The sequence below is a fragment of the Sinohyriopsis cumingii genome, chromosome 19 (genome assembly GCF_028554795.1).
Source record: "Sinohyriopsis cumingii isolate HCF-2022 chromosome 19, ASM2855479v2, whole genome shotgun sequence".
NCBI classification, from domain to species: domain Eukaryota; kingdom Metazoa; phylum Mollusca; class Bivalvia; order Unionida; family Unionidae; genus Sinohyriopsis; species Sinohyriopsis cumingii.
In genome coordinates this window covers 58,568,586-58,590,795 of record NC_142979.1, presented here as the reverse complement: position 1 = coordinate 58,590,795, position 22,210 = coordinate 58,568,586, and the positions used below count along the sequence as shown (strand labels likewise).

The window sequence follows — 22,210 nt, the reverse complement described above, 5'->3', positions numbered from 1 at the left end:
ATTAAAAAGGCTGTAAGTGTGTGAATTTTATGATTACAAAATGAATTGAGTCCTTGAAAGTGCATGATAATTAACATGGTAACTAAAAGTGCTTCAAAGTCCTTGAATTTTTAGAGAAAGGTCAAATGTCAGCATCACCAGATTAAGGTCCTTGTAGGCCTAAGGCAGTTCTGTAATAAACAATTGACACTGACATGTCTCTTCCTGTTTGTGATTACACTTTTCAGCAGCATGGTTTCATAGGCCCTAGGCACAGTGCCTGGTACCGTGCCTGTTGGATAATAAGGCCCTGAATGTCACATCCATAATATTCTGATACAGTTGCAGGCAGGCTGATTTTCTGCATTGAGCGAAACAGAAAACTAATGTTTTACTTTCATTATAAGCAAGGAAACAGGTACATAATTGATATGTAATTTGTTCGTTTAAAAGTAAATGAGGAAAAAAACATTTTACCATCTCCTGTTCTATACTAAGTTAGTCCTGTTAAATAATTACATGCACCCTGAAAAGTCATTTAGCGTTACAGAACTTTCTACTTCCAAACCTGTATGAACCCCACTTGTTAATAATTTTTCTTTGGTATTTCACTACTTTATGTTACATACTTTTTATTTTGAAATCTGTTGACACACGTAGCAGTGACTTGATAAATTCGTAATTAATATAGCTGTAAGAAAAGTTATACAAAGACATATTCAGGAGAGGCATAGAATATTAATAATGTGTGGGAGGGGGAAATCCTATCCAAGGGTCATAATTTATGGGTGGGTGTGAAGCTTTACTAATTTACATGATTATTTTTCTAATTAGAAAATAAATAATGTCCAAAAGATGGCAGATATGAAAGAAGCTGTAATGAGACCAAATATATTCCAAAATTTATCTATAGTAAACAATTTTTTAAAAATTGTTTTGATAGAACATTACAAGTTTTATTTACAACATACTAATTGATGTATTAAAAAAACAGAACATAAAAAGAAGAACTAATATAAATAATTTTGGTTGACACTATACTAAATAGGAACTAATGTAACTAATTATGGTGTACACTATAAAGAATACCTAGAAATATGAATTTTTACATGCTATAAAGGGACATGTAAAAATAAATTGCTAGAAATATTTTAATTGATGAGGTATAAGATACGGGTTATGAATTATAAGAAGATTGAAACCATACAGATTTTTTTTACAAATTTTTTTATGAAAATACTTGCTTTTCTATTTAAATTTTTTTCAAAATTCTAAGGATGGGGAACCCAAAATATTGTTAGAATTATCTCACATCATCATCTAAAGTGTCACTTAGTGCAATTGTGTGGGATATATCATCCTGTAATACTCTCACATATTTGCAATCTGTATGTGCACATAAAGGACTGATATTTTATTAAATTCATGATCTTCACAGGTATCATCACGAATGCCAGTTGGAACTCCAGATTATGTGTCCCCTGAGCTACTGACATCCATGAATAACCACCAAATAAAGGCAAACTATGGTGTGGAGGTGGATTGGTGGTCGCTAGGGATCTGTATGTATGAGATGCTATATGGAAAACTGCCCTTCACAGATGAGGGAGGCTCCATGGTCAGCACATATGCCAACATCATGAATTATAAGGTGAGTGGTCAGCATAGATGCCAGCATCATGAATTATAAGGTGAGTGGTCAGCATATATGCCAGCATCATGAATTATGAAGTGAGATTTCATCTGCAACTTAAGCCACCATTTATGCCAGGTCCTGTATTTAGCAGTTTTCCATATTGGGAGGGTGGGTTGGGAATATTCATTTTATGCTGTAGTCCAAGGACCCCATATTAAGTTGTGGGATCCCTGTAGTAGTCATCTTTTTTGTCTCCATGTGTCTTTCCCTTCATACTTCTTTTTACCATCATATCTTTGCAACCCTTGCTCATAATTGGCTGCAATTTATTATTTGAATTGCTTATTACATGTTGATATGCCACTTAAGCGGTTTCATCTTTTTAGGCTAAATTTTGACAGTTATGTGACTAAATATTGTGAAATTATTGAAGTCAAGTTGAACATTTTTGGTAAGTTTATTAGTTTTTAAGATGATTATTTTGGTTTATTTTATGATCATAAGTTGCACCAGGAGCAGTTTTTTAGGAGTGTAAAATGCGTTTTTTTACCCTGGATCAGGGGTGCTGCCCCACAAGACCCCGTTGGAGGAGGACCCCTAAACCCCCTTTAAAATATTTTCAGCTTTTTTTTGTGGAATACCAAAATCATGTCTGAATCCCAAATGTCCAGGTCTATATTCACTATAATTCCAAAATAAAGTTATATTCCAAGAATATTATTGAGCATTTTGTAATTCCAGTGAATAATAATTTAAATAAGTAAATAAATCCAACCAAATTAAAAACTGAATGCCAAATTTAAAACTAAACACAACATTAAAACTGATTTTGCTTCAGATATTAAATCAAGAATGATTAATCCAACTGTGAACAAGGTGATATACCCCTCAACTTGACTTGGGTTGCAATTACCATTTTCTAAATTTACTGTCAACTTAATAGGAAATTTCCATCCTGGAGGTTTCTACAGTCAGAATCAGGACTGTATCTTTAACTCAAATTGAAGTAAACATGTTTACTATCAATAATGATCTGAATATTTAATCCACAATGATAGAGAAATATTAGCTATGTATTATGTTGTTTACAAAATAAATGTCTCTGGTCGATTACATTTAAAAGAGTTATTTTCCAATGATTGCTCATCCACCTATCTTTGGTTTCTGCTAGATGACTTCGCCAACATTTGCTGAATTTAAACTGATTTTTCATGTGGCTTCAGATTAATAAAACCTTGAATGAATTTGATTTCATACGTTCCAGAATATTTTGTAAAGAAGTTTATGTCCCTGATTCTGTTATCCTGGTTTTGGTTTCTGCTGCATAATTTTACTATGCTTTGTTGAACTTTGACCCGATTTGGCATGCAGTTTTATACTAATAAGGCCTTACATGAATTTAATTTCAGGTATTCTACACTATCAAAAGAGTTATGGCCTCTGATTGCCCATCATTATAACTTTACATCCACTACTTAACTTTACTAAGGAATATTTGATTTGAGACAATGTCATTAGGTATCTTCTTGTTGATGAAACGTTGAATTTCAGCCTGAGTTTACAGGCACCTTTTTCTTGATGCAGCCTTAATTAGCTTAATTACCAGCACTTTTGTATCATTTAAAAGAGTCAAGGTCTTTGAATGCCCATTATTTCCAAAATATGGTTTAACTATGGAATTCTTAATTGCCACTTGATTACAGAAATAAAAGCATAATTGAACTGTGAATTAAATTTATTAAATTTTGTATAGTCAGTCTAAGTTTTCAGGTGAGTCAAATTGTCAAGTAGACTGGTTAACCCTTATTATGCTTCATATTAGTATCTATTATTATGTGGAAAATAAGAACACCATTCTAGAATCATAATGTACTAACATGTTTAAAATGTTAGTAAATGTTACAAATATATTTTAAAGAAAGCTTATATTCCCCAGTTCTTGTTTTTGTATGTATATTTAATGAAAATGTATCGTGATAAATCTTTTCTTAAATTTTGGTTATTCACACTGGGAAAATGGTGTTAAGCATTATCATCAATAGTAACCTTCAACAGCCCCTATGCTCCTTTGCAGCGATTTTTGTTTCTATTAGAGCTTGTTAAATATTATGAACTCTACCAACTGTTGGGGTAATTTTCTATGCAGAACTCCATGTTCTGCATATTCTTAAGGATGACTGCATTCAATATATAGATTACTGTCGGATTACAGTGAAAGTAGATGTCAGGGCACCAACCAGGCATAAGCAGAGTTGAGGAAAACCACTCATCCGTTTGGCATGATCACTTAAAAAGTTGTTTGTGCTAAGGAAGACTTACTTATCATTAGGCTGAGTCAGTACAGATTCACACATGCGTATATTTTATACCCTTACACACCCTGAAGATCAACAGTGTGCATCAATTATTGATTACTTTTGTCTATTTTGTCTAATTGTCAGTCCAAAACTTACCAAAAGGATGTCAACTTCCACAAGCACTCGGCAAACATTTGATAATAAAATGTGTTCAGAACATGAAAATATTATGTTTCGTAGAACAGACAGCAGGTTCAAAACCCATCTAGTATCATGCTTGCATTGGGTGCAAATAGTGTTGTGATATGTCTGCCTTGTTGACTAAAGTATTAACATGGATGAGTATGTCTCACAACTCACTTGTTGCATTGAAAAATATTTTGCCTGAAACCTGTATAGGTGAGTTTTAGATGAAAATTCAGTTGTTATTTTTGCATAAAGGTTTTTTTGTCAATATTTAACATTACCCCTTCATTAAAATAACTTTCTCATTATGAACATATGCAGTTAGGCAGAGTAAAGTTAACATTTTTTTTCTCTAAATTAAAATGAGATAGATAAATATTTTTGAATTTCAATAGTTCCACATGTTTCTGGTAATACAACCTCTATTTTATTGCATGATCATATGCCTAGTTTAAATGTTATGGGAATGATTCAAAACAGAAACAGCTTTTGGTTTTAAAAATGCATATTTTCTTGGCCAAATTGGTTTTTATTTTTAAAATTCCTTTCAGAAATGGGTATTAGTAAACCTTGAAAAATTTATTTTATCTTGGAAATGACCTGGAATTTTTTGTTCAAAAAGTGTGTACCCTGTTTATTTGAGGTGCTGGCTTGTAAATGGTAGAGATTGAAGCCTTTTGTGATGTGTGTACCCTGTTTATTTGAGGTGCTGGCTTGTAAATGGTAGAGATTGAAGCCTTTTGTGATGCACTTTCAGCTAGTAGTTTCTATCTAAATATCCAAGACAGTCTAATTCATCTTAATACATATTTTTCAACCACTTTGGAAAATACACACATTTGGATGGGAAAAGATCCTACCATGCTTCCTTGAGTTTCAAAATACAGCAAATGGGACACCATAAGAGGGCAAATTTCATTAAATTTTGTTTTGTTCATTGTAATTCTCTATAATTCTTCATGAAATGGGATCCATTTTTAAATGACCAATGCCAGAATATTGAATTTCTTCTTTTATTGATTGCTAACTTTTTTTTAACTAACTCCAGTTGTTTGCTCCTCCTAATTTGACTTACCTGCTATGATTCAAAGTTTGGTATAATTGCAGTTTTATATACTAATTTGTGTGTTAGTCTCACTTGTGTAGTTATGTAAGTATGTTGATCAAAATCAAATTAGATAAAGCAATAAAATACAGTGCCTTATTTTTTAAAGCCATACTATCCCCAAGAATTTTTAGACACCTGCCATGTGGCAGGGCATATTATGTTGTTGAAATGTCAGTTAGCTTGTCTGCAGCCAATTTTGTTTTCACACAATAACTCGTCCACCATCTACAGTTACCAAACTTGTGAATGACTTGCTAACTGGGTAAGGATCAACCCCATTAATTTTGAGATAAAAGGTTTAAAGGACACAGTCACTGTGATTGAAAGAAAAGTGGTTTTTACACAATAGCTTGAGTTCTCCACCATATCTAGTTACTTTGTGGATGTCCTGCACTTGGGGTAAGGAAGAATCCTGTGGGTGAAAAGGTCAAAGTCACTGTGACTGAAAGAAGAAAAGTGGTTTCCACACAATGACTTTGGTTCAGATACTGGACCAAACTTTGGATGTCTTATTCTTGGGATAGAGAAGCAGTTGCCTATTGGAACTCCCACTTTAATTCTGACACTATGACCTATTCAACCTCAGTATAGTCCTGTCTGGTGTTGAAAATGTTACACTTGAACACCCACCCTAACAGTATGACCAATTCAACCTCAGTATAGTCCTATCTGGTGTTGAAAATGGTAGACTTGAATGCCACCTCAGTATAGTCCTATCGGATGTTGAAAATGTTAGACTTGAACGCCCACTCTGATACTACTTTTACACCTGCATTAAAGTTCAAAGACAAAGTAGGTGTCGTTTAACTTGTTGAGTAAAGTTTTGCTGAGAAACAGTGCCAGAAATATAAACAGCTGAAAAAAAAGTCACATATATGCTTGCTCAAACTTTTATTTAGAATTTAAATAGAAAACCTGGACCTGTAAATAATTCAAACCTTGTTATTTGCACAGAATTGCCTTAAGTTTCCAACCGATGTTACTGCCAGTCCTGAAGCTGTTGACTTGATAAAGAAGTTACTCACAGATAAAGAAGACCGTTTGGACTACAGTGGGATCAAGAAACATCCATTCTTCAAATCATTCAAATGGGACAGCATACAGAATGGTATAATATTGCTATTTGTGTTACCATAGTTCAAAATGTACATACATAACTACGCATGTGCATGCATGCATGCACGTGCACACATACACCCAATGTTACAAGTCTATGCTCTTAAAATAAGTAACAAAAAGTGAAAGACAACAAGGTTTGTAAAATTTAACAAATAATTTATTTTCCTAGAATACAAAGTGGAAATGAGAAATAAGAACTTACGGTATTGTGAATTAAATCCCAAAATAATCCAAGAATTATAGACACAAGTCCATGTAATTTAAAGTCCTGAATAAAACTCAGTACAAGTCCTGAAGAAATCCAAAAACTGAAGTTGGTGATGTGTCTGTTATAGCTTATAGAGTGTTGATGTGTCAGCAGTCTTGTTGAATCACAGTAATATAATTCCAGGTTTGAATTCAGTATAAATTCCAGTGAATGTCTTTGTCCAAGAATTTTGTTACAACACTTTTGTATTTCCAGAGAAAATAATCACTTGAATTCAATTATTTGAAGAAAAGAAAATTCAGCTCAAACTGGTCACAACATAATACAGCTTGAAAAAAGTGCTAGATGTTAAAGCACGAATGACCATGTCCTCACAATTACAAGATTCTCTACTTGACCTCGGGTCAAAATTACCTAATGGAAAATAACCTTCCTCAATGATTCCGATGCTTACAAAATCAAAATCTTAACCTGTAAAATTCACCTAGGAAAGTCCAAACATAGACCCAAATAAACATATATACTTCTTCTATTCAAAAAGATCCTGTTATTAAGCCCATACAAATAGAGAATAATTTAGCTATGTATTAGTTGTTTACATAAAATGACATAAAAAAGTCAGTCATGTCAAGCAGAGATGAGCTCAGTTTTGGACAAGGTCATGTCCAGCATACAATGTTACATTACAATGAAATAAAACAAATTTAAAAAAACCTGACAAACAATTAAATTAAATATACATAACAGTGTTCCATCTAGGATTTGAAATGACAGGGGTGCTGACCAGGGTACATTTAGCGCAGTTGGACAAATTTTCAAGATCAGGGCACTTCATTGTAAATGGATGTCGTATAGTAAACAATAAATAAAAGAAAATAATAAGTGACTTCGACTCAGCTTAATTTATTTCTCAAACTAATCACTATTTCAACCAATATATAACTAAAAGCTGGGATTCTTCATCATTATAGGTTATAGGTTTTTGGGTCTGTTGCCATCTCATCTGTTCTAGTTTCCTCATTAGGTTCAGGGGCCCTGAGTGGGTGCTTACCACTAAGGATCACTGCCATCTCACCTCTGTCTGCATGGGTTTGAGTCTCGGGCATGGCCAGTATGGGTATGTGAGAAAGGTTGCTGCTGGCTTCTTGTGGGTCGGTTGTTCTTTCTGGGTTTTTACCGGGTTCTTCCTCCACCAGTTATACTGGCCGCCATGTATAGCCTATCTTGTGCTGAAAAATGGTGTTAAACCCTATAACAACAACAAAATCAGTAGGTTCATTTTGAGAGAAATACTAATGGTCATTTTACTCTTCATGTTCCACCGACATTTATTTAATTGGAAGTTTCAAATTTGCGATGAAAATAATAATTGTTGTTGTTGTAATAATAGTAATAATAAATGTCCTTATGGTGCACACAATATATGATAACTGGAAAATTAATATCATAAAAATTAAAACCGTAAATTTATGTATAATGTAAATAATATAATATTTCTTTTAAAAAGAATAGCTACAATTTTGTTAAAACATCCTTCTCGTAATTGTCAGATATGTTAATTTGATTTTAAAGGCAAATCAATGTTCATATACCATTTCATCAATGTACTGATGTTAAGAAAGAAATGTATCCATCTACATATCTTGCTTTCTGAACAAGAGTCGTTGTTGTTGTTGTTGTTGGGTTTAACGCCATATTTCAGCACACGATAGGCTATGCATGGCGGCCAGTATTAATGGTGGAGGAAGAACCCGGGAAAACCCCAGGAAGAACCACCGACCCACGAGAAGCTACTGGCAAGCTTTCTCACATGCCCACATTGGCTGAATCCTAGACTCGAACCCACGCAGACAGAGGTGAGATGGCAGTGATCCGTAACGGAGAGCGCTTTAGACCACTCGGCCACTCGGGGCCCCCTGAACAAGAGTCAGTTGCACAGTGAGTTGATGATGAATATAAAATGAAATAAGAGTAAATTAAATTAAATTGAGGGCTACTACTCATCAATAATTATGTCTTTATATACATGCAAGTGTATATGGGTGAAAATGGCTGCGGTTCTCTTTTCCTATTAAAGCAACACATACCCAACAGAAACGGTTTTAGTTTGCCAAGACAATGGCTCTTGATGGCGACGCAAGGATAGGGGTATCAAACAGGAATAAAATAAACATTCATGAATAAATTGAAGAAAAAAAAGCATTTCCACAAATATTGTCAACTTCCTCTTTTGCTTGGATCCCGTCCTTGAGAGTGAATTACGAACTCTCACTGTGGTGGGCATTTTCTAATACAGCACTACACAACACAATGATGAAATAATTATGCGTGATTGTGCAACAACAATGAGCCTTAACTATATAAATTTTGATAGGGGTGCTAAAAACAGTTGGCCAGGGTATAGTGCCTCTCTGTTTATGCTTATCTGGAACACTGCATAACAACACACACACACACACACACACACACACACATTACATCTGGCAATCACACTTTGGTTAAGTTTTTCATTTAGGTCATCTGTGTTCCATGAAAATATTTGAAGTTTTATCTAAGAAGAATGTATGCAGAATGTAAGGGCAAGCATTCTTAGTGGATTTACATGAGTGGTAATCTCATGCTAAATTTATTAAATGAGAGAAGTAACATTTCTGAGCTTTAGTTTCCAAAAGATTGAAATTATTCTACTAATTATATAAATGTTTTTTTAATTGAGCACAAATATAGTATTCCGTTTTTCATGTGAATATCACTAATTTTATCAAGGAAGTCTTCAGAGGTGTCAACAACCATACACGAGTTTGTGGAATTATTGTGAATTTTATTGAAATTTCCTCATTTAAGTTATAATTGGTGATATTCCAGAAAATCAGAGCTTGTCTGGATACAGTTTTGAGCAGGAGTGTTCTATGTTGATTCAGCATCAGTGTGATTGACAGGTGCATAAAATATAGCCTTATCAATGTGAAAAAATAATATAGATAATAAGAAACTAGTTGACTAAAGTGTAAATAGCTGATAAATGGCAGCAGAGGTAAAGAGAAAAATAGTATGCAGATCATTGGGGTCAAAAATATTTAAGAAATTCAAGGTCCTGGAATTGGAGGAGTGCATGCACTCATTCTAATAAGACCTTGTTACTGACTTTGTACAAGTATGTATAGGCATGCACTCATTCTAATGAGACCTTGTTACTGACTTTGTACAAGTATGTATAGGCATGCACTCATTCTAATGAGACCTTGTTACTGACTTTGTACAAGTATGTATCAGATGATGCATTAGTATTGTGTAGAAGTTTGTTATCTTTAATAACTGTTATCCATTCACTAGGATCCCTGATAAACATAGTTATGGGTTGACATCTCTGAATCTCAAATCAATGTAGTGACATAACTTTGGAGTACATGCAGACATCATGGACTTATCATCAAAAGAAAATGTTGCAAAGATTGAGCTTATTGAGGAACTAAAGTTGCTTTCTACTTATTTATTTAGAATGAGAATCTTTCCACAGATTTGTTCTGTACTGTTTTTAACTGTTCAGTACTATATAGTTATGTTGAAGGTTCAGAAATCTCAGTAAAACAGGAGTGATTGATGTGAAACCTTTGTAGGTTTGATGCAGAATGAATGTACTAGAGAATACATGTTTACTATTCAAAATTTCACACATGTATCAACTTATCTAAAAATATTTTTAAACAATTTATACTGTTCAAGTCAGTTCCTAATTTATTACATAACATGGCTGATGAAGGACCAAATGAGCGACACTTCAGATTTAGATGCCAAAGTTTTTCTGTCTCTTAGGGAAACTACATTACTTAAGTCCTGTTAGACTAATATTTTAGCATAAGGTGCATGTAAATAATGGGGTTGGGGGCAGTTGAGGTAAAAGCAGGTAAAATCTAAGTGAAATAATTCTAAATCATCTACTAGTATACAGAGATGCCACAAATCATGCAAATTATGTACAAATTCACACACTTGGAGAGCAGTGATGTGCGAGAACTTTCACAAATCAAAGTTGTGCTCAAAGCAGTATATTTTATTTGACCTTTCACCCTTCAACTGCTTTTCAGGTTGGCAATTGTTTACACTGCCAGGTTCCTCAGCTTGACATTAATGATTATTAAAACAGTGTATCCCCCAGGCATGTAAAATTGGGTGTAGAAAAAGAACCTTGGTGTCAGAACTGGGGGTAAAATAAAAAATGGGGGGGATCAAAAATGTACTGACAAATTTTCATCTAACCTGCACTTTTTTTAAGCTTGAAATAGGATATTGCAACATGTACAATATACTCTCTCTCTCTCCTCTCTCTCTCTCAACATGCACAATTAACAAACAAATGCATAGTCCATTCAAAGAATATTGAACATTTTTATTAGTTCATTTTTCTTTTAGTTTAAATTTGTACTTTTAGCTGTCTCCTTATCATCTTTTTGAAGCAATATTATAGACCAACACATTACTTATAAGTCAATACAAAAAGCCAAATAAATCTTTTTAACCAAAAGGCAGTTAATTTACAGCCAGTCATAAAATATGTACTGTCTTCAGTTTCATTGTACTTTGTCTTAGAACACATTTATCCAAAAATCAAGGAGGCTAATGATTCATCTTCTTTCTAATAAGTTACATTCAAACTTTAAGATCTTTCTTTTATTGCAGCAAAGTTAAAAACTAGCAAATCTGCAGTGACCCCCTGACTTTGTAATCCAAATAACGCATTTGTCTTGGCAAGTTTGCTGATTTCTTTGTTGTGAAAGAATTTCTTGGGTTATAAAGTGTTCTATAGATATCTTGTGGCGAACGAGGGAAGATTTTGAAAAATTCTTAAACCCTGTCACGAAAGGATTATTCACTTTTGCAGTCTTCGCAATCATGCGATCAAAAGTCACAATAGTAATTCTAATGGATGTGCCGTATTCCAGTCAAGGGAATTATTTCCTCCATTTTTCATTAAAGTTAGATCTACGGTTACTCTTTTGTGTTCTGCTTCTTTCACTTTCTTTGCTAATGATTCTTAGTGTATGCCGTTTTAATCTGGAGATCACTTTCTTGCACAACAAGCATTGAGGTTAAACATCTAGACGACATCTTGATGAGCTCGATTAAAATCACGTGAGAGCTCGCGAGATATGGGAAGCTACTCCGGCATACCATTGCTTATGCTAGTCTGGTTCCCTGTTTCATATGCTCCCTGCGTTACACTCCGCTATGTGAATAGAGGTGTGCAACCCAGGGAGCAAGCAAAACGGAACCAGTCTATGCCTATGCTCGAAGTATACACAATGCCATCCCTCATTCAAAGCATTGGATATTAAATAAATCCTGATCGCATTATGTGAATCCTTTGCATAAAATAACCCCACTCAGCAACAAAATGTGTACGTCAATTTTCTCCAGCGTGAGTTGCTGAATGCACAAATGTGCGTAAAGGGAAACATTGTAGAATAAATTTGATTGGCACAGTTGGCTGTATAACACTCATTAAATCAAAGATTAAGTCTTATATCAGCAAGTTTTAGAAAACTCCAAATGGGTGTTTACCAGCATTGTTCATCTTCTTCTGATGATTTTGTTTGGCAAATACTGGCCAGTGACAGCGATGATGACAATTATTTCTAAAGTTATGATGGCTATCTGATTATTGGAGCTGTAAAAGTGTTAATGGAGATACCTGTGAGTGATTTTAAGCCCAAATGTAGTGTTAAATATGAGTCTGATGTGCATACTCTATGGACAAAAATAGATGGCATGGCAGTCATTCCCCCTTTCAGTGGTATTTCGAAATTAAATGTAGATCTGGTAGAATACTAAGCCTAATTAAAGTACAGAAAATTTAAGAATTTAAATTTAAAAGAAGAGTGTAATTTTCAGTACTTTTATCAAAGCATTTTAGTTCTGTTTGATCATGGTCTTCAAAACTAGAGAGTCTATATGGTTAATTGAATAAATAAAAATACAAAGTGAAATTTAGAAGTATAAATATTTATTTTATCAAATTACCTCTTTCTGAACAAGCAGACTATGGCATTGATGGACCTAAACTCATCATACAGCATTATGGAATAGATCACAAATCTGACATTGTATGCATTATAGCATTTATTCAAGAAAGTTAAACTTTGGTAGAGATTATGTCAGTGAAAAATCTTATATTTGGAGCAGCAGTATCCAAAAGAAGTTACTTGTGAGCTCTGGAAAGTCGTTATAACAACAATTTCCCAAATTATTCAAGCTGGTTAAGCTAGCTGTTTTGAGAGATAAATCAGTAGGTATATGAACAAAAGCTTTTCCTGTTGAGTCAAATTACTAAGTACTGAAGCCAGTGTATATTTTCATCGCATATTTTTTTGCAATTAAGATTTAGTTAACTTTTCTCTTGTATACAAAATGTATAATTTTGTTAGCACACATGCACTCAGAAGAGGTTATGCTATACTCCCAGCCACCTGTATTTGTGTTGGTGTTTGCAAATATACAGCTGTGATGCTCAAATCAATCTATATACACAGGCAAACTTTGATTTTTTATGATAGTTCCATGTCTTGTCTCTATTACTGTATGCTTTAATTCAATGCAACTGACACATCCACACATATTATAACATGGACCATAAATGACTGAAAACAAAGAAAGTGTTAGCTTTACAGACATGAAAGAAATGTTTCTTGAATAATCTGTGTAGTACAGGTATGAACACCTTCATCAACAATGTTTCTGCTGAGAAGTTACTAAGAAGCTGAAACAAGGTATGTTCATATGATATAACATGCCTGCAGTTATTTACAAAATAACTGCAACATAGGAAGCTATACACCAAGGTGGTTGGTGGGGTGGTGGTGGAAAATGTAAAAATTATGATCGCTAAATATACAACCTGTATCTCCAAGAATTCTTTTGCAAGTGATGCTAAGAATGCTTACCCATATATTTGTACACCTTAAAAATATATTCCATTGCCTAAATGAGTCATGTGACTCCATTCCTGGGTTTGGTTGGCCCCAAAGGGTCTATATTGCTTAGTTTACAGTGCCCAACAAGACCCATTCACCCCTCATCACAAATATCCTTGCGATAGCGCAAATAGTTTTTTGAAATTACACCTGGTATTTGAAGGATCAAAAAATAAATTCTTGAACACGACCCTTCACATGACAGAATTTGGGTTAACGTTTATACATAGCTGGTGTAATAAAAGTATATACTGGGCAAAAGCATTTGATACTTTTATGCCAATAAACTGATTGTAAAATGTAAGCTTTAAAAGACATCAGGTGCAAAATTTAGCTCTTTTCCATAGGAAATTCCTTTGATGTCACCCCATCATTTTGAAATCAGAAGTCAAAGTTCAAACTAGTAACAATGCAGATACTGTTACTATGAATTCTAATTTTTCTTGCTTTTGTACTTTCAAAAGAATCCCATTTTCATTTAAATTAGTCAACTAGTCCTGTTTATTGCAAAAACATTTTATGTCAGGTATTTGAATACATGGTTTGTAGCAACTATGAAATTTATGAAAATTGGTTGCACACAAATAAATAAAAATTTACCATCTGTAAACTCCATTATTAAAAAGTACTCTGTTCTATTTTTTATGCTGTTTGATTTTTTTCAGAGACTGCTCCATTTGTCCCTAACCTTAGCAGTATGGATGACACTTCTAACTTTGATGAGTTTGAGAAAGTAAAGCACGCTCCAAATTTAGATGACTTCCAAACATCTCGTGACTTTTCAGGAAGGGATCTACCTTTTATAGGGTTTACCTACTCCAAACGGAATCCAAGGTATAGCAGATTAATAGTATGCTATTTTGTGTTGATGTAGAATTTTCAAATTGCAAAGCAGTGACTGCTCTTGTGGCCTAGTGGTTAGAGTGTCCGCTTTGGATGCAGTAGGCTGGAATTACTTTTTCTTACATGTTTCCTGGCACGAACTGAACAAGCATAAACAAATATGCCCTTGTGTCACTTGACATGCAAAAGGAAATGAGTAACATTCTCTGTTCCAACAACTTGTCCAGTTCCATTATAAATGTCAAATAATGCTGTCATTCCCATGCTGAGCCTCTCTTACACCATTTTCAGCCTAGCCTCAGAGTGAAAGTTTCAGAGTCATTCAGCTGTGAAATCTTGTGATGCAAAAGAACTGCACAATTGCTGAAAATCACGTATATTGGTCTGCTGCCCCCATGCATCTAAGAATTTGTGTTACTAACAGTAATCATAGTGAAAATGAGTGACTTGCTCATGGATTATTTCATTCATTTAAGTTTTGCATTGTGCTAGTGAGTATTCCATTTTATTTTTCTTGGATTTTATCCTATTTGACATTCTTGGACTGAGCTTTTTGTGTGCCTGTGTGGATCTGATATTTAAAGAATGCGTGGACAATTCATTTATAACCCTCTGTGGGAAGAAACTGATTACTTTAAGGCCTGGATATGGCCTTCCAAACTTAAGACAAAAGCATAATGTTGGCTATGTAGGAATGAATTTAACATTTCCAACAATGGGATTTCAGCTATTAAAAGCCATATGAAAAAATCAATACACGCTACAGTTACATCAAAATCAGGTTCCATTATTTAAATGTTTTCGATGAAAGCCTCTTCCTCCATGGCTGTCTCAACTAATAACATTTGCTTTTCCCATGAAGTGTCTTTCACACCTGACAGCGTCTCCATCCAGTTTTAACACCTGCCCATCTACAAATAGCCCAATAAAATTTTGTTCACCATAGATGATGTTAAGAAAACAGAAATAATATGGTCCCTAAAGTGTGTGACATTACATTTGGTTAGGTCTGGAAAATGTTATTTTTTGGTCTGAAAACGGTCTGGAAAAGTTCTGAAATCTTTTTCTAATTTTGTGGCAGGAACCTTGCAGTGGTTGCCATTGAGCTTAATTTTCCACCTTCTTTGCACCACTGACACAGCTTATTTTTTCTGTCATAGTGAGACTAAGTTCCACATTTCAAGGAAAGGTTTTATTCCAAACACCAAGCCAGGCATCACACTTTCTTACACTTGGCTACTGTCCCATCCAAACTATCAGTTCTAGCAACTTTAGCGCTGTTCTAAATCTCATTACAACCTTTGTCATTTTTTTTCATTTAACCACAAAAAAATAATTATCAAAGTTTGCAAACAGCATTTTGTATCAGTCTCTCCGTGTCTTGATTTCAAGGTTATATACACTGCTTTTTCGGCTACACTTGGAAATGAACAGAACAATGAAAGCTAAAGTTGTTCATTTGATGTACTCTTATAATCACCACATGTACATCACTGGTTGTTTATGCCTCTGAATTCAGTCATTGTAAATATCAGCACATTTTCCCCGTTCAGCATCTAGTCAAAGTCTTTGAACTCGCTGCCCAGCTATTGCATCAAGTTCTTTTGATGTACTATTTTATTGACAACATGCACAGCTGGGGGTCTTTGAGCCACTCAGTTCTGTCTTGAAATAAAAGTATCATCACAGCTAAAATGATCACTTGATCAGCACATTTTCCCACTCAGCAGTTGGTTGAAGCATGACTGACAAGTCTGAATTTTTTGCCCAGTAATTGTGTGCATACTGAGGACTCTTGTAAAAGTGATTTTCTGCATCCAAATATGCATGATTAAGCATTTCCACGACCTCTGTATCAACAAGATAGGTTGTAATGTTTCTTCCTTTTTGATATATTATTTTGAACATTTTTTGTTGATATAAGATATTCATTTGCTTGACAATCAGCACTATCTTTTTTTCTTGACGATGAAACAGAGTACATAACATTATTCCTGATGACATGTATAATTTACATTCTTGTTTGAAATGACTCGTTTATAAGCATTTAATAATTTCTTGATATTAAATATTTATGAATTAAAAATTGTAATGATTTACAAACATTGATGATCCTCAATGCATTGGCAAATATACTAGTCTTGACTTAGCAGTAATACATTATGGTACATTGTAGTGCTATAGTATTGAATGTTTCACCTTTACCTTGTGTCTTTCCATGCTATTTTGTATCATGTATTGCAAACATGATCACAACATCATGCCATTTACTGTATGTAACTAACTTTCTTCTCAGACAATAGTAAATGAAATAAAATTTAATTTTCTCCTTTTTATTCAAGGTCGAAACCATCATTATGTGAGGAGCATGAAACATCAGAAGATGGATACTCCACTTGTTCATCAAATATCAGCCCTAAAAAGCCTTCTGAAACTCGCCAGTCTGCCAGTGTGGAGGTTACTCTAACTGTACAGATTGCAGAACTCCAGAGGATGCGGGAAAAATGTAAAAAACTTGAAAGAACTGAGTGCGACCAGAAATCATTAATAGAGGGTCTTCAGCACCAGCTTCTTGAACGAGATGAAGAAATGGAGAAAATGAGGATTGAGACTGGAGCTCTACAGAAAGACCTGGACAATTACATAGCTAAAACCAATGTAATTTGATCAGTGCATGTTTTACAATTATTCTCAAGTTTTTGTAAATAAGCATTGCTGCTGTCATTTTTGTTTTTATTAGCATATATGGATTGTTATATAAGTTTTATCCTCCAGTTAGTATTGGATTGCCAGAATTAAAACAAACATGATTCCAGTCTGATTCTTCTGTCATGGCCAGATATGTAAGGGCTTTCTCTTTTTTATTTTGGACTTGTGCAGAGTACTCAGGTTCTATATTGCTCATCAAGATTCACCATTGTTTTCATCTTTGTATGTTTTTTTAGGCCCAGCACTCACTTTTTATGACATCTTGATGGGATCAATGATCCCATTCACCTATGAGGACAGGTAGTAGAGTTAGTACTATAATCTCCCATGATCATTTTCATGATGGCAACATGATTTCTACATCTCTTTGGAGAGATGTTGGGAAGGATAGTTCTGTCTCACCCCTGGAATAAGCTCAGGATGACGATCTGCTTTTCATCATAGTGGACTCGAATAAATTATCAGGGGAACTGTTGGTGATAGTTCCTCCCCCACATTTGGGGTACCCTAATCCTTCCCACCTGTCAGGTCAGGTTAATAAAAGAGGACGAAGTTTAGACATCCCATAATGCGGTAAACAGAATTTATTTCCTTCTTCCCCCAGACTTGTGTCCTAAGTCTTCTGGTGCTGGGGACAACAGATTCTCTTCAGTCCAGAGAGGCTTTCAGGGGCCTCCTCTCATTCATATCTTTTGATGATCTTGTACAGGAGTTCATCTGGCAGCAGAAGGGGATGGTCTGTTACCCACATAACTGGGGTTCATCACAAGTGGGGATAATGGCTTAGACTTGAGCTCACCTTCCAGAAGAATCCTTGGAACTGTAGGCCCACACTGTAGTGATAGCCACCATGCTTGCAGGTCTTTTTTTCAGCAATCTTCTTCTGCCTCTAGATGTAGGAGTCATTGTCTCCATCAACACTGTAGTGCTTGCTGGAGGCCAAAGTGAAGAAGTTGTATTGTCCTGTCTGTCAGAACTTCTTCATTTTTGCATGGATGCTGTCTTGTAGACAGGAAAGGCCTTGCTAGTCCACAGCAAGAACCTTTGAAGGTCTACATGTTTAGAGGTGAAGAGGTGTTTTGGAGGCCCTCATCCCCTCCATAGCACCACAAAACTTGAGGAACCAGCAAGACAGGTCCTTGGGTGGAGGCTCCACCAACCATGACTGCCTGACGGACCTTCTTCCAAGCTCTGCAGCCACGCTCTCACAACCAGCCTTGGCTCAAAGCTCCCTCTGCTAGTTGTGCTAGGTGAAGCAGTCAGAGAGACAAAGGAAAAAAGTTTCCTCCCTGTTCTCCAGTGAGGGGGTAGTTGACCCTTAGGAGTTGAACCCACTTTTGCAGCATCTTCAACTTCTAAGTGTCCCAGTAGGTGCTGTCTAGGCCTTTTTTAGGGGATTAGTCAGACAACACAATGTGTGGGTTCATTCCACTTCAAAGGACATAGGTCAGCTTTGCTTCTGGGTAAATCTTCCCCTGTTATGAACCCCCATATTCTTTCTCCAGTCCACCCTGTGGAAGGGTGCAACTGAGGGGGTGCGAAATGATCTCATGCTGAGTTACTATTTCCAGATCTTTCTGGTCATGAAGAAAGTTTAATCCCATTGATCTTTCCACCTTCAGCAGATTTCTTTCGGAAGAACACATCAGGATGGAGGCAACCACCTAAGTTAGGAATGCCATAAGACTGTAAAACCTGGCAGTCTCCATCAGTCTTCAGCATGAATACCTTCACATTCCCATCTTCCCACTACAAACAGAAAACACCTTTGCTTTTGTCTTGAGCAGAAGGAATTAAATATTGAAGCCTTCCATTTTGCCTTACCTGTGCCCCCAGAGCCTTTTCCAGGGTGGAGGGAGTAGTAGAAGCCCACTTTAGGTATTTTGATGATTAGTTGATGCACAGTGTCCACAGAAACTTTCTTAGTAATTGCAGTGAGTAATTTAAATTAATAATTCCTCTTGAATTATATCTGAACCCATCTGCATACTTTGATTATGGATTCCCACAGACTGATATAAAGCAAGAATGAATTATTTATTTACCTAGTCCCTATATATATACACATTTTCATTCGACCTATAATGTAATAGAATGTGAAGACTTACCAATGGAAAAACCTAGTCTAACTGTAGACAAGACTGACCTTGAACTCTTGCTATGTAAACATGTTTATAACTTACAATCATTGACAAAAGTTAGCTATCTAAATATTTTGTTTGCAAATGACCATTATCAACACTCGTGAAGAAATGTTAAAAAATATATATATATATATATATATATATATATATATATATATATATATATATATATATATATATATATATATATATATATATATATATATATATATATATAGTAATGCCCACTGTGTGAGAATCTTCTCCACAGTGCGTAAGAACAGAACAGAGGTCATCAATGATAGACGACACTCTAGAAGCATTGTTGCTTATTAAATCAAAACCTGGTCATCCATTTGAATCCCACTGCCAGCACTCATTTGAACAACTACAGAAGTTGAAAAGTGTCTACTATGAAATGAATAAGAAAAGTCAATGATCCTCATTCCAGCATACATGTAGCACTGAACTTGACACTGTTTTGCTATAACCTTCAGCATCTAAGCTCAATGATGATCATTAATAAATTATTTTTAACTGTTATATGTTTCAAATATTGTAAATATGAAATATTTTGCATCATTTTTGCAGTATGGATCATTGTTTGTATTGTCAGTTTGGTTACAAGATGTAATAAAGATGTGTTGGTAATGTTGTGCATTACTGTTGGTGTGCACTTGTGAAGAATACTGAAAGGTGACATGAAATACTGACAATATCCCAGGGGGTGCACAGCTCTGCAAATAGTGCTGTTCAGACATCCAATAAATTTACAACAGTCTCAATCTTGAAAATCTTGTTGCTGTTTCTCTGGAATGGATGATTATATCAACATAGTGGTTTCATTACAAGACTATGATGTCTTGTTGTATCTTAATTAAAATAGTTCTGACCCCATGTCTAGTAGAGTCACCATTGTAGTCATCTTTAAAAAAAATTAGGGCTTTTTCTCTTGAACAGAAAGTCATATTGACATGGGCTTTTCACCAAAAAACTTCTTATAGTGTCAAGTTGTCTTAAATGAAAATGAAGCTAATCTGATATCCAAAATGGCCATAACAGCAGTCATCTTTAAAATCTTTTTATTGCTAATCCTCCTGAATGGAAAGTCATATAAGAACTGTTTTCATGAGAAGACTTCTAGTTGGTCTTAAATAAAACATTTGTTGATCTGTCATCCAATATGTCCATCTTTCCATTTTTATCAAACTCCTCCTAAATGGAAAGTAATATCAATATTGTATTTTCACATGTCTAGTAGGTATTGAATGAAAATGTTGTTGATCTGACAATCTCATAACTTGCTTAGTTTGGACATGTAAAAGTCAGTGTTGGGCAAGTGAAATCCCAAATTTTATAAGAAGGAAAAAAGGAATGGAAACAAAAGCATTGCAAGACCATTTTCCCACAATATCCCTACTTGATTCACTGGTAAAAATTGAATTGTTGCCCCTCTACTGACTTGTCCTTTAAATTTATTCTCTTTAGCGACTCAGCCAGCAGCTGGAGAAAGTGTACGAGGAGCAGCAGCAACGAGACTGGAAAGCAGAGAAGATGATTAATGACATTAATGAGATGACACATGAAGCAAAGCAGATTGAGGAAGATATTCTCAAACTGCAGGTCGAAGAGTTGCAGGAAGTAATTTCTCAGTTGGAGGAAGAGAAAGGAAATCTCCTGCGGAAAGTCACACAGAGAGAGCGACAAGTTGACTCTTATCGGGAACAGCTTGCAGCTGCCAAGAAAAATGCCTCAGAGCTACAAATCAAGCTGGACAAGGTAGTATTTACGATAAAGAGGATTTTATATTCAGGATTTTGTGTATTGAAATTGCAAAGACCATGTGTTAGGTTATATCACAGTCATGTCAAGCTCGCCTTGGTATTAGCTTGATATAGTGACCATTTTGGCATCAGTGTAAATGTTTATCTGTACATTGGTCAATGCCCTTTGATTAACCTTAGTGTTAAGTTTTTTCTAAGTCTTTTTTAGCTAAATGTGTGTCCTGATTACCAAATCTTGGAGATTCTGGGGCTTAATCCCATAAGGAGCGGTGCTTGCACATCACCTCTTAGAAGGGGTATTCTGATTCTTTCTGACAATTCTGCTGTCATTAGTTATTCTGAAGCCAATAACCAAACCCCTGGATCTGTGCCTTCTAGTTTGAGATTTTCATAAGTAGTGTCTGTTGACAAATCAACATTCAAAAATGCCACATCCCTGAGAAGCTCAATGTCACTGCGGACTTTATGTCCAGATGAAATCAGGAAATTGATGCAAAATGTTCTATTGACAAATTGGTCTTTAGATAAATCTGTGCCAACTGGGTTCAGCCCCTAGAAGACCAGTTTGTGACAAGGTGGAATGGTCTTATTGAGTATGTCTTTTCTCCCATCCTTGCTGATTCTCAGGGCCCTTCAGAAGGCATGGGAATTTAATTTGAGAGCAGTCCTGATTGTTCCTGTGAATGGGAGAAATCTTGGTATAATGGTCTTCTGAATCTAGCAGTGGAGAGTCCAACACGAATTCGGATATAACACGGTCATGGCATGGCTCCCAAAATTTTATTTAATATGTATTTTTCTTGTACACGAAAAAAATTCCTTTCTTAATTGTATGAAAAAACATATCATTTTGGGGAAGAGATCGTGTATGAATAATCCAAAATGATCATGGTATGGCTCCTGAAATTTTATATGTATTTTTCTCGTACACGAAAAAGTTGTTTTTCCTTCTTAAAAGTACAAAAAATAATGTGTAAAAAGTTTATTATGGGATTGCATAGGGCTTAGCCAATGTCGCAAACTGAGATTTTATTTCCCTTATTGATGGCAAAATATACTATCTGGCAATTTTTTTGTGTTGTTATATCATAATCCGTTTATCTTGATACCTAGCATGAATACTATATGTTGTGAGATATCCACTTTTTTGTTGTTGACATTTCTTGTAATGGAGATCAACCTGACGAGACATTATCTCATAATCTATCTTTCATCGGATTTTCAACCGCTTGTTAGTAATTAATATATTT

The 22,210-nt window shown here is 35.0% G+C and overlaps 1 protein-coding gene across 1 annotated transcript in view; it reads left to right on the top strand.

Annotated features, from left to right (window-relative positions):
- Nucleotides 1-22,210, top strand: part of LOC149775771 (citron Rho-interacting kinase-like) — a 173,253-nt gene that overhangs the window by 39,097 nt on the left and 111,946 nt on the right. Inside the window, exons 7-11 of the mRNA XM_089944415.1 lie at nucleotides 1,418-1,630; nucleotides 6,161-6,314; nucleotides 14,167-14,335; nucleotides 16,687-17,002; nucleotides 20,665-20,955. Coding sequence (XP_089800541.1) covers nucleotides 1,418-1,630; nucleotides 6,161-6,314; nucleotides 14,167-14,335; nucleotides 16,687-17,002; nucleotides 20,665-20,955 — 1,143 coding nt within the window. The remainder of the gene's footprint in view (nucleotides 1-1,417; nucleotides 1,631-6,160; nucleotides 6,315-14,166; nucleotides 14,336-16,686; nucleotides 17,003-20,664; nucleotides 20,956-22,210) is intronic.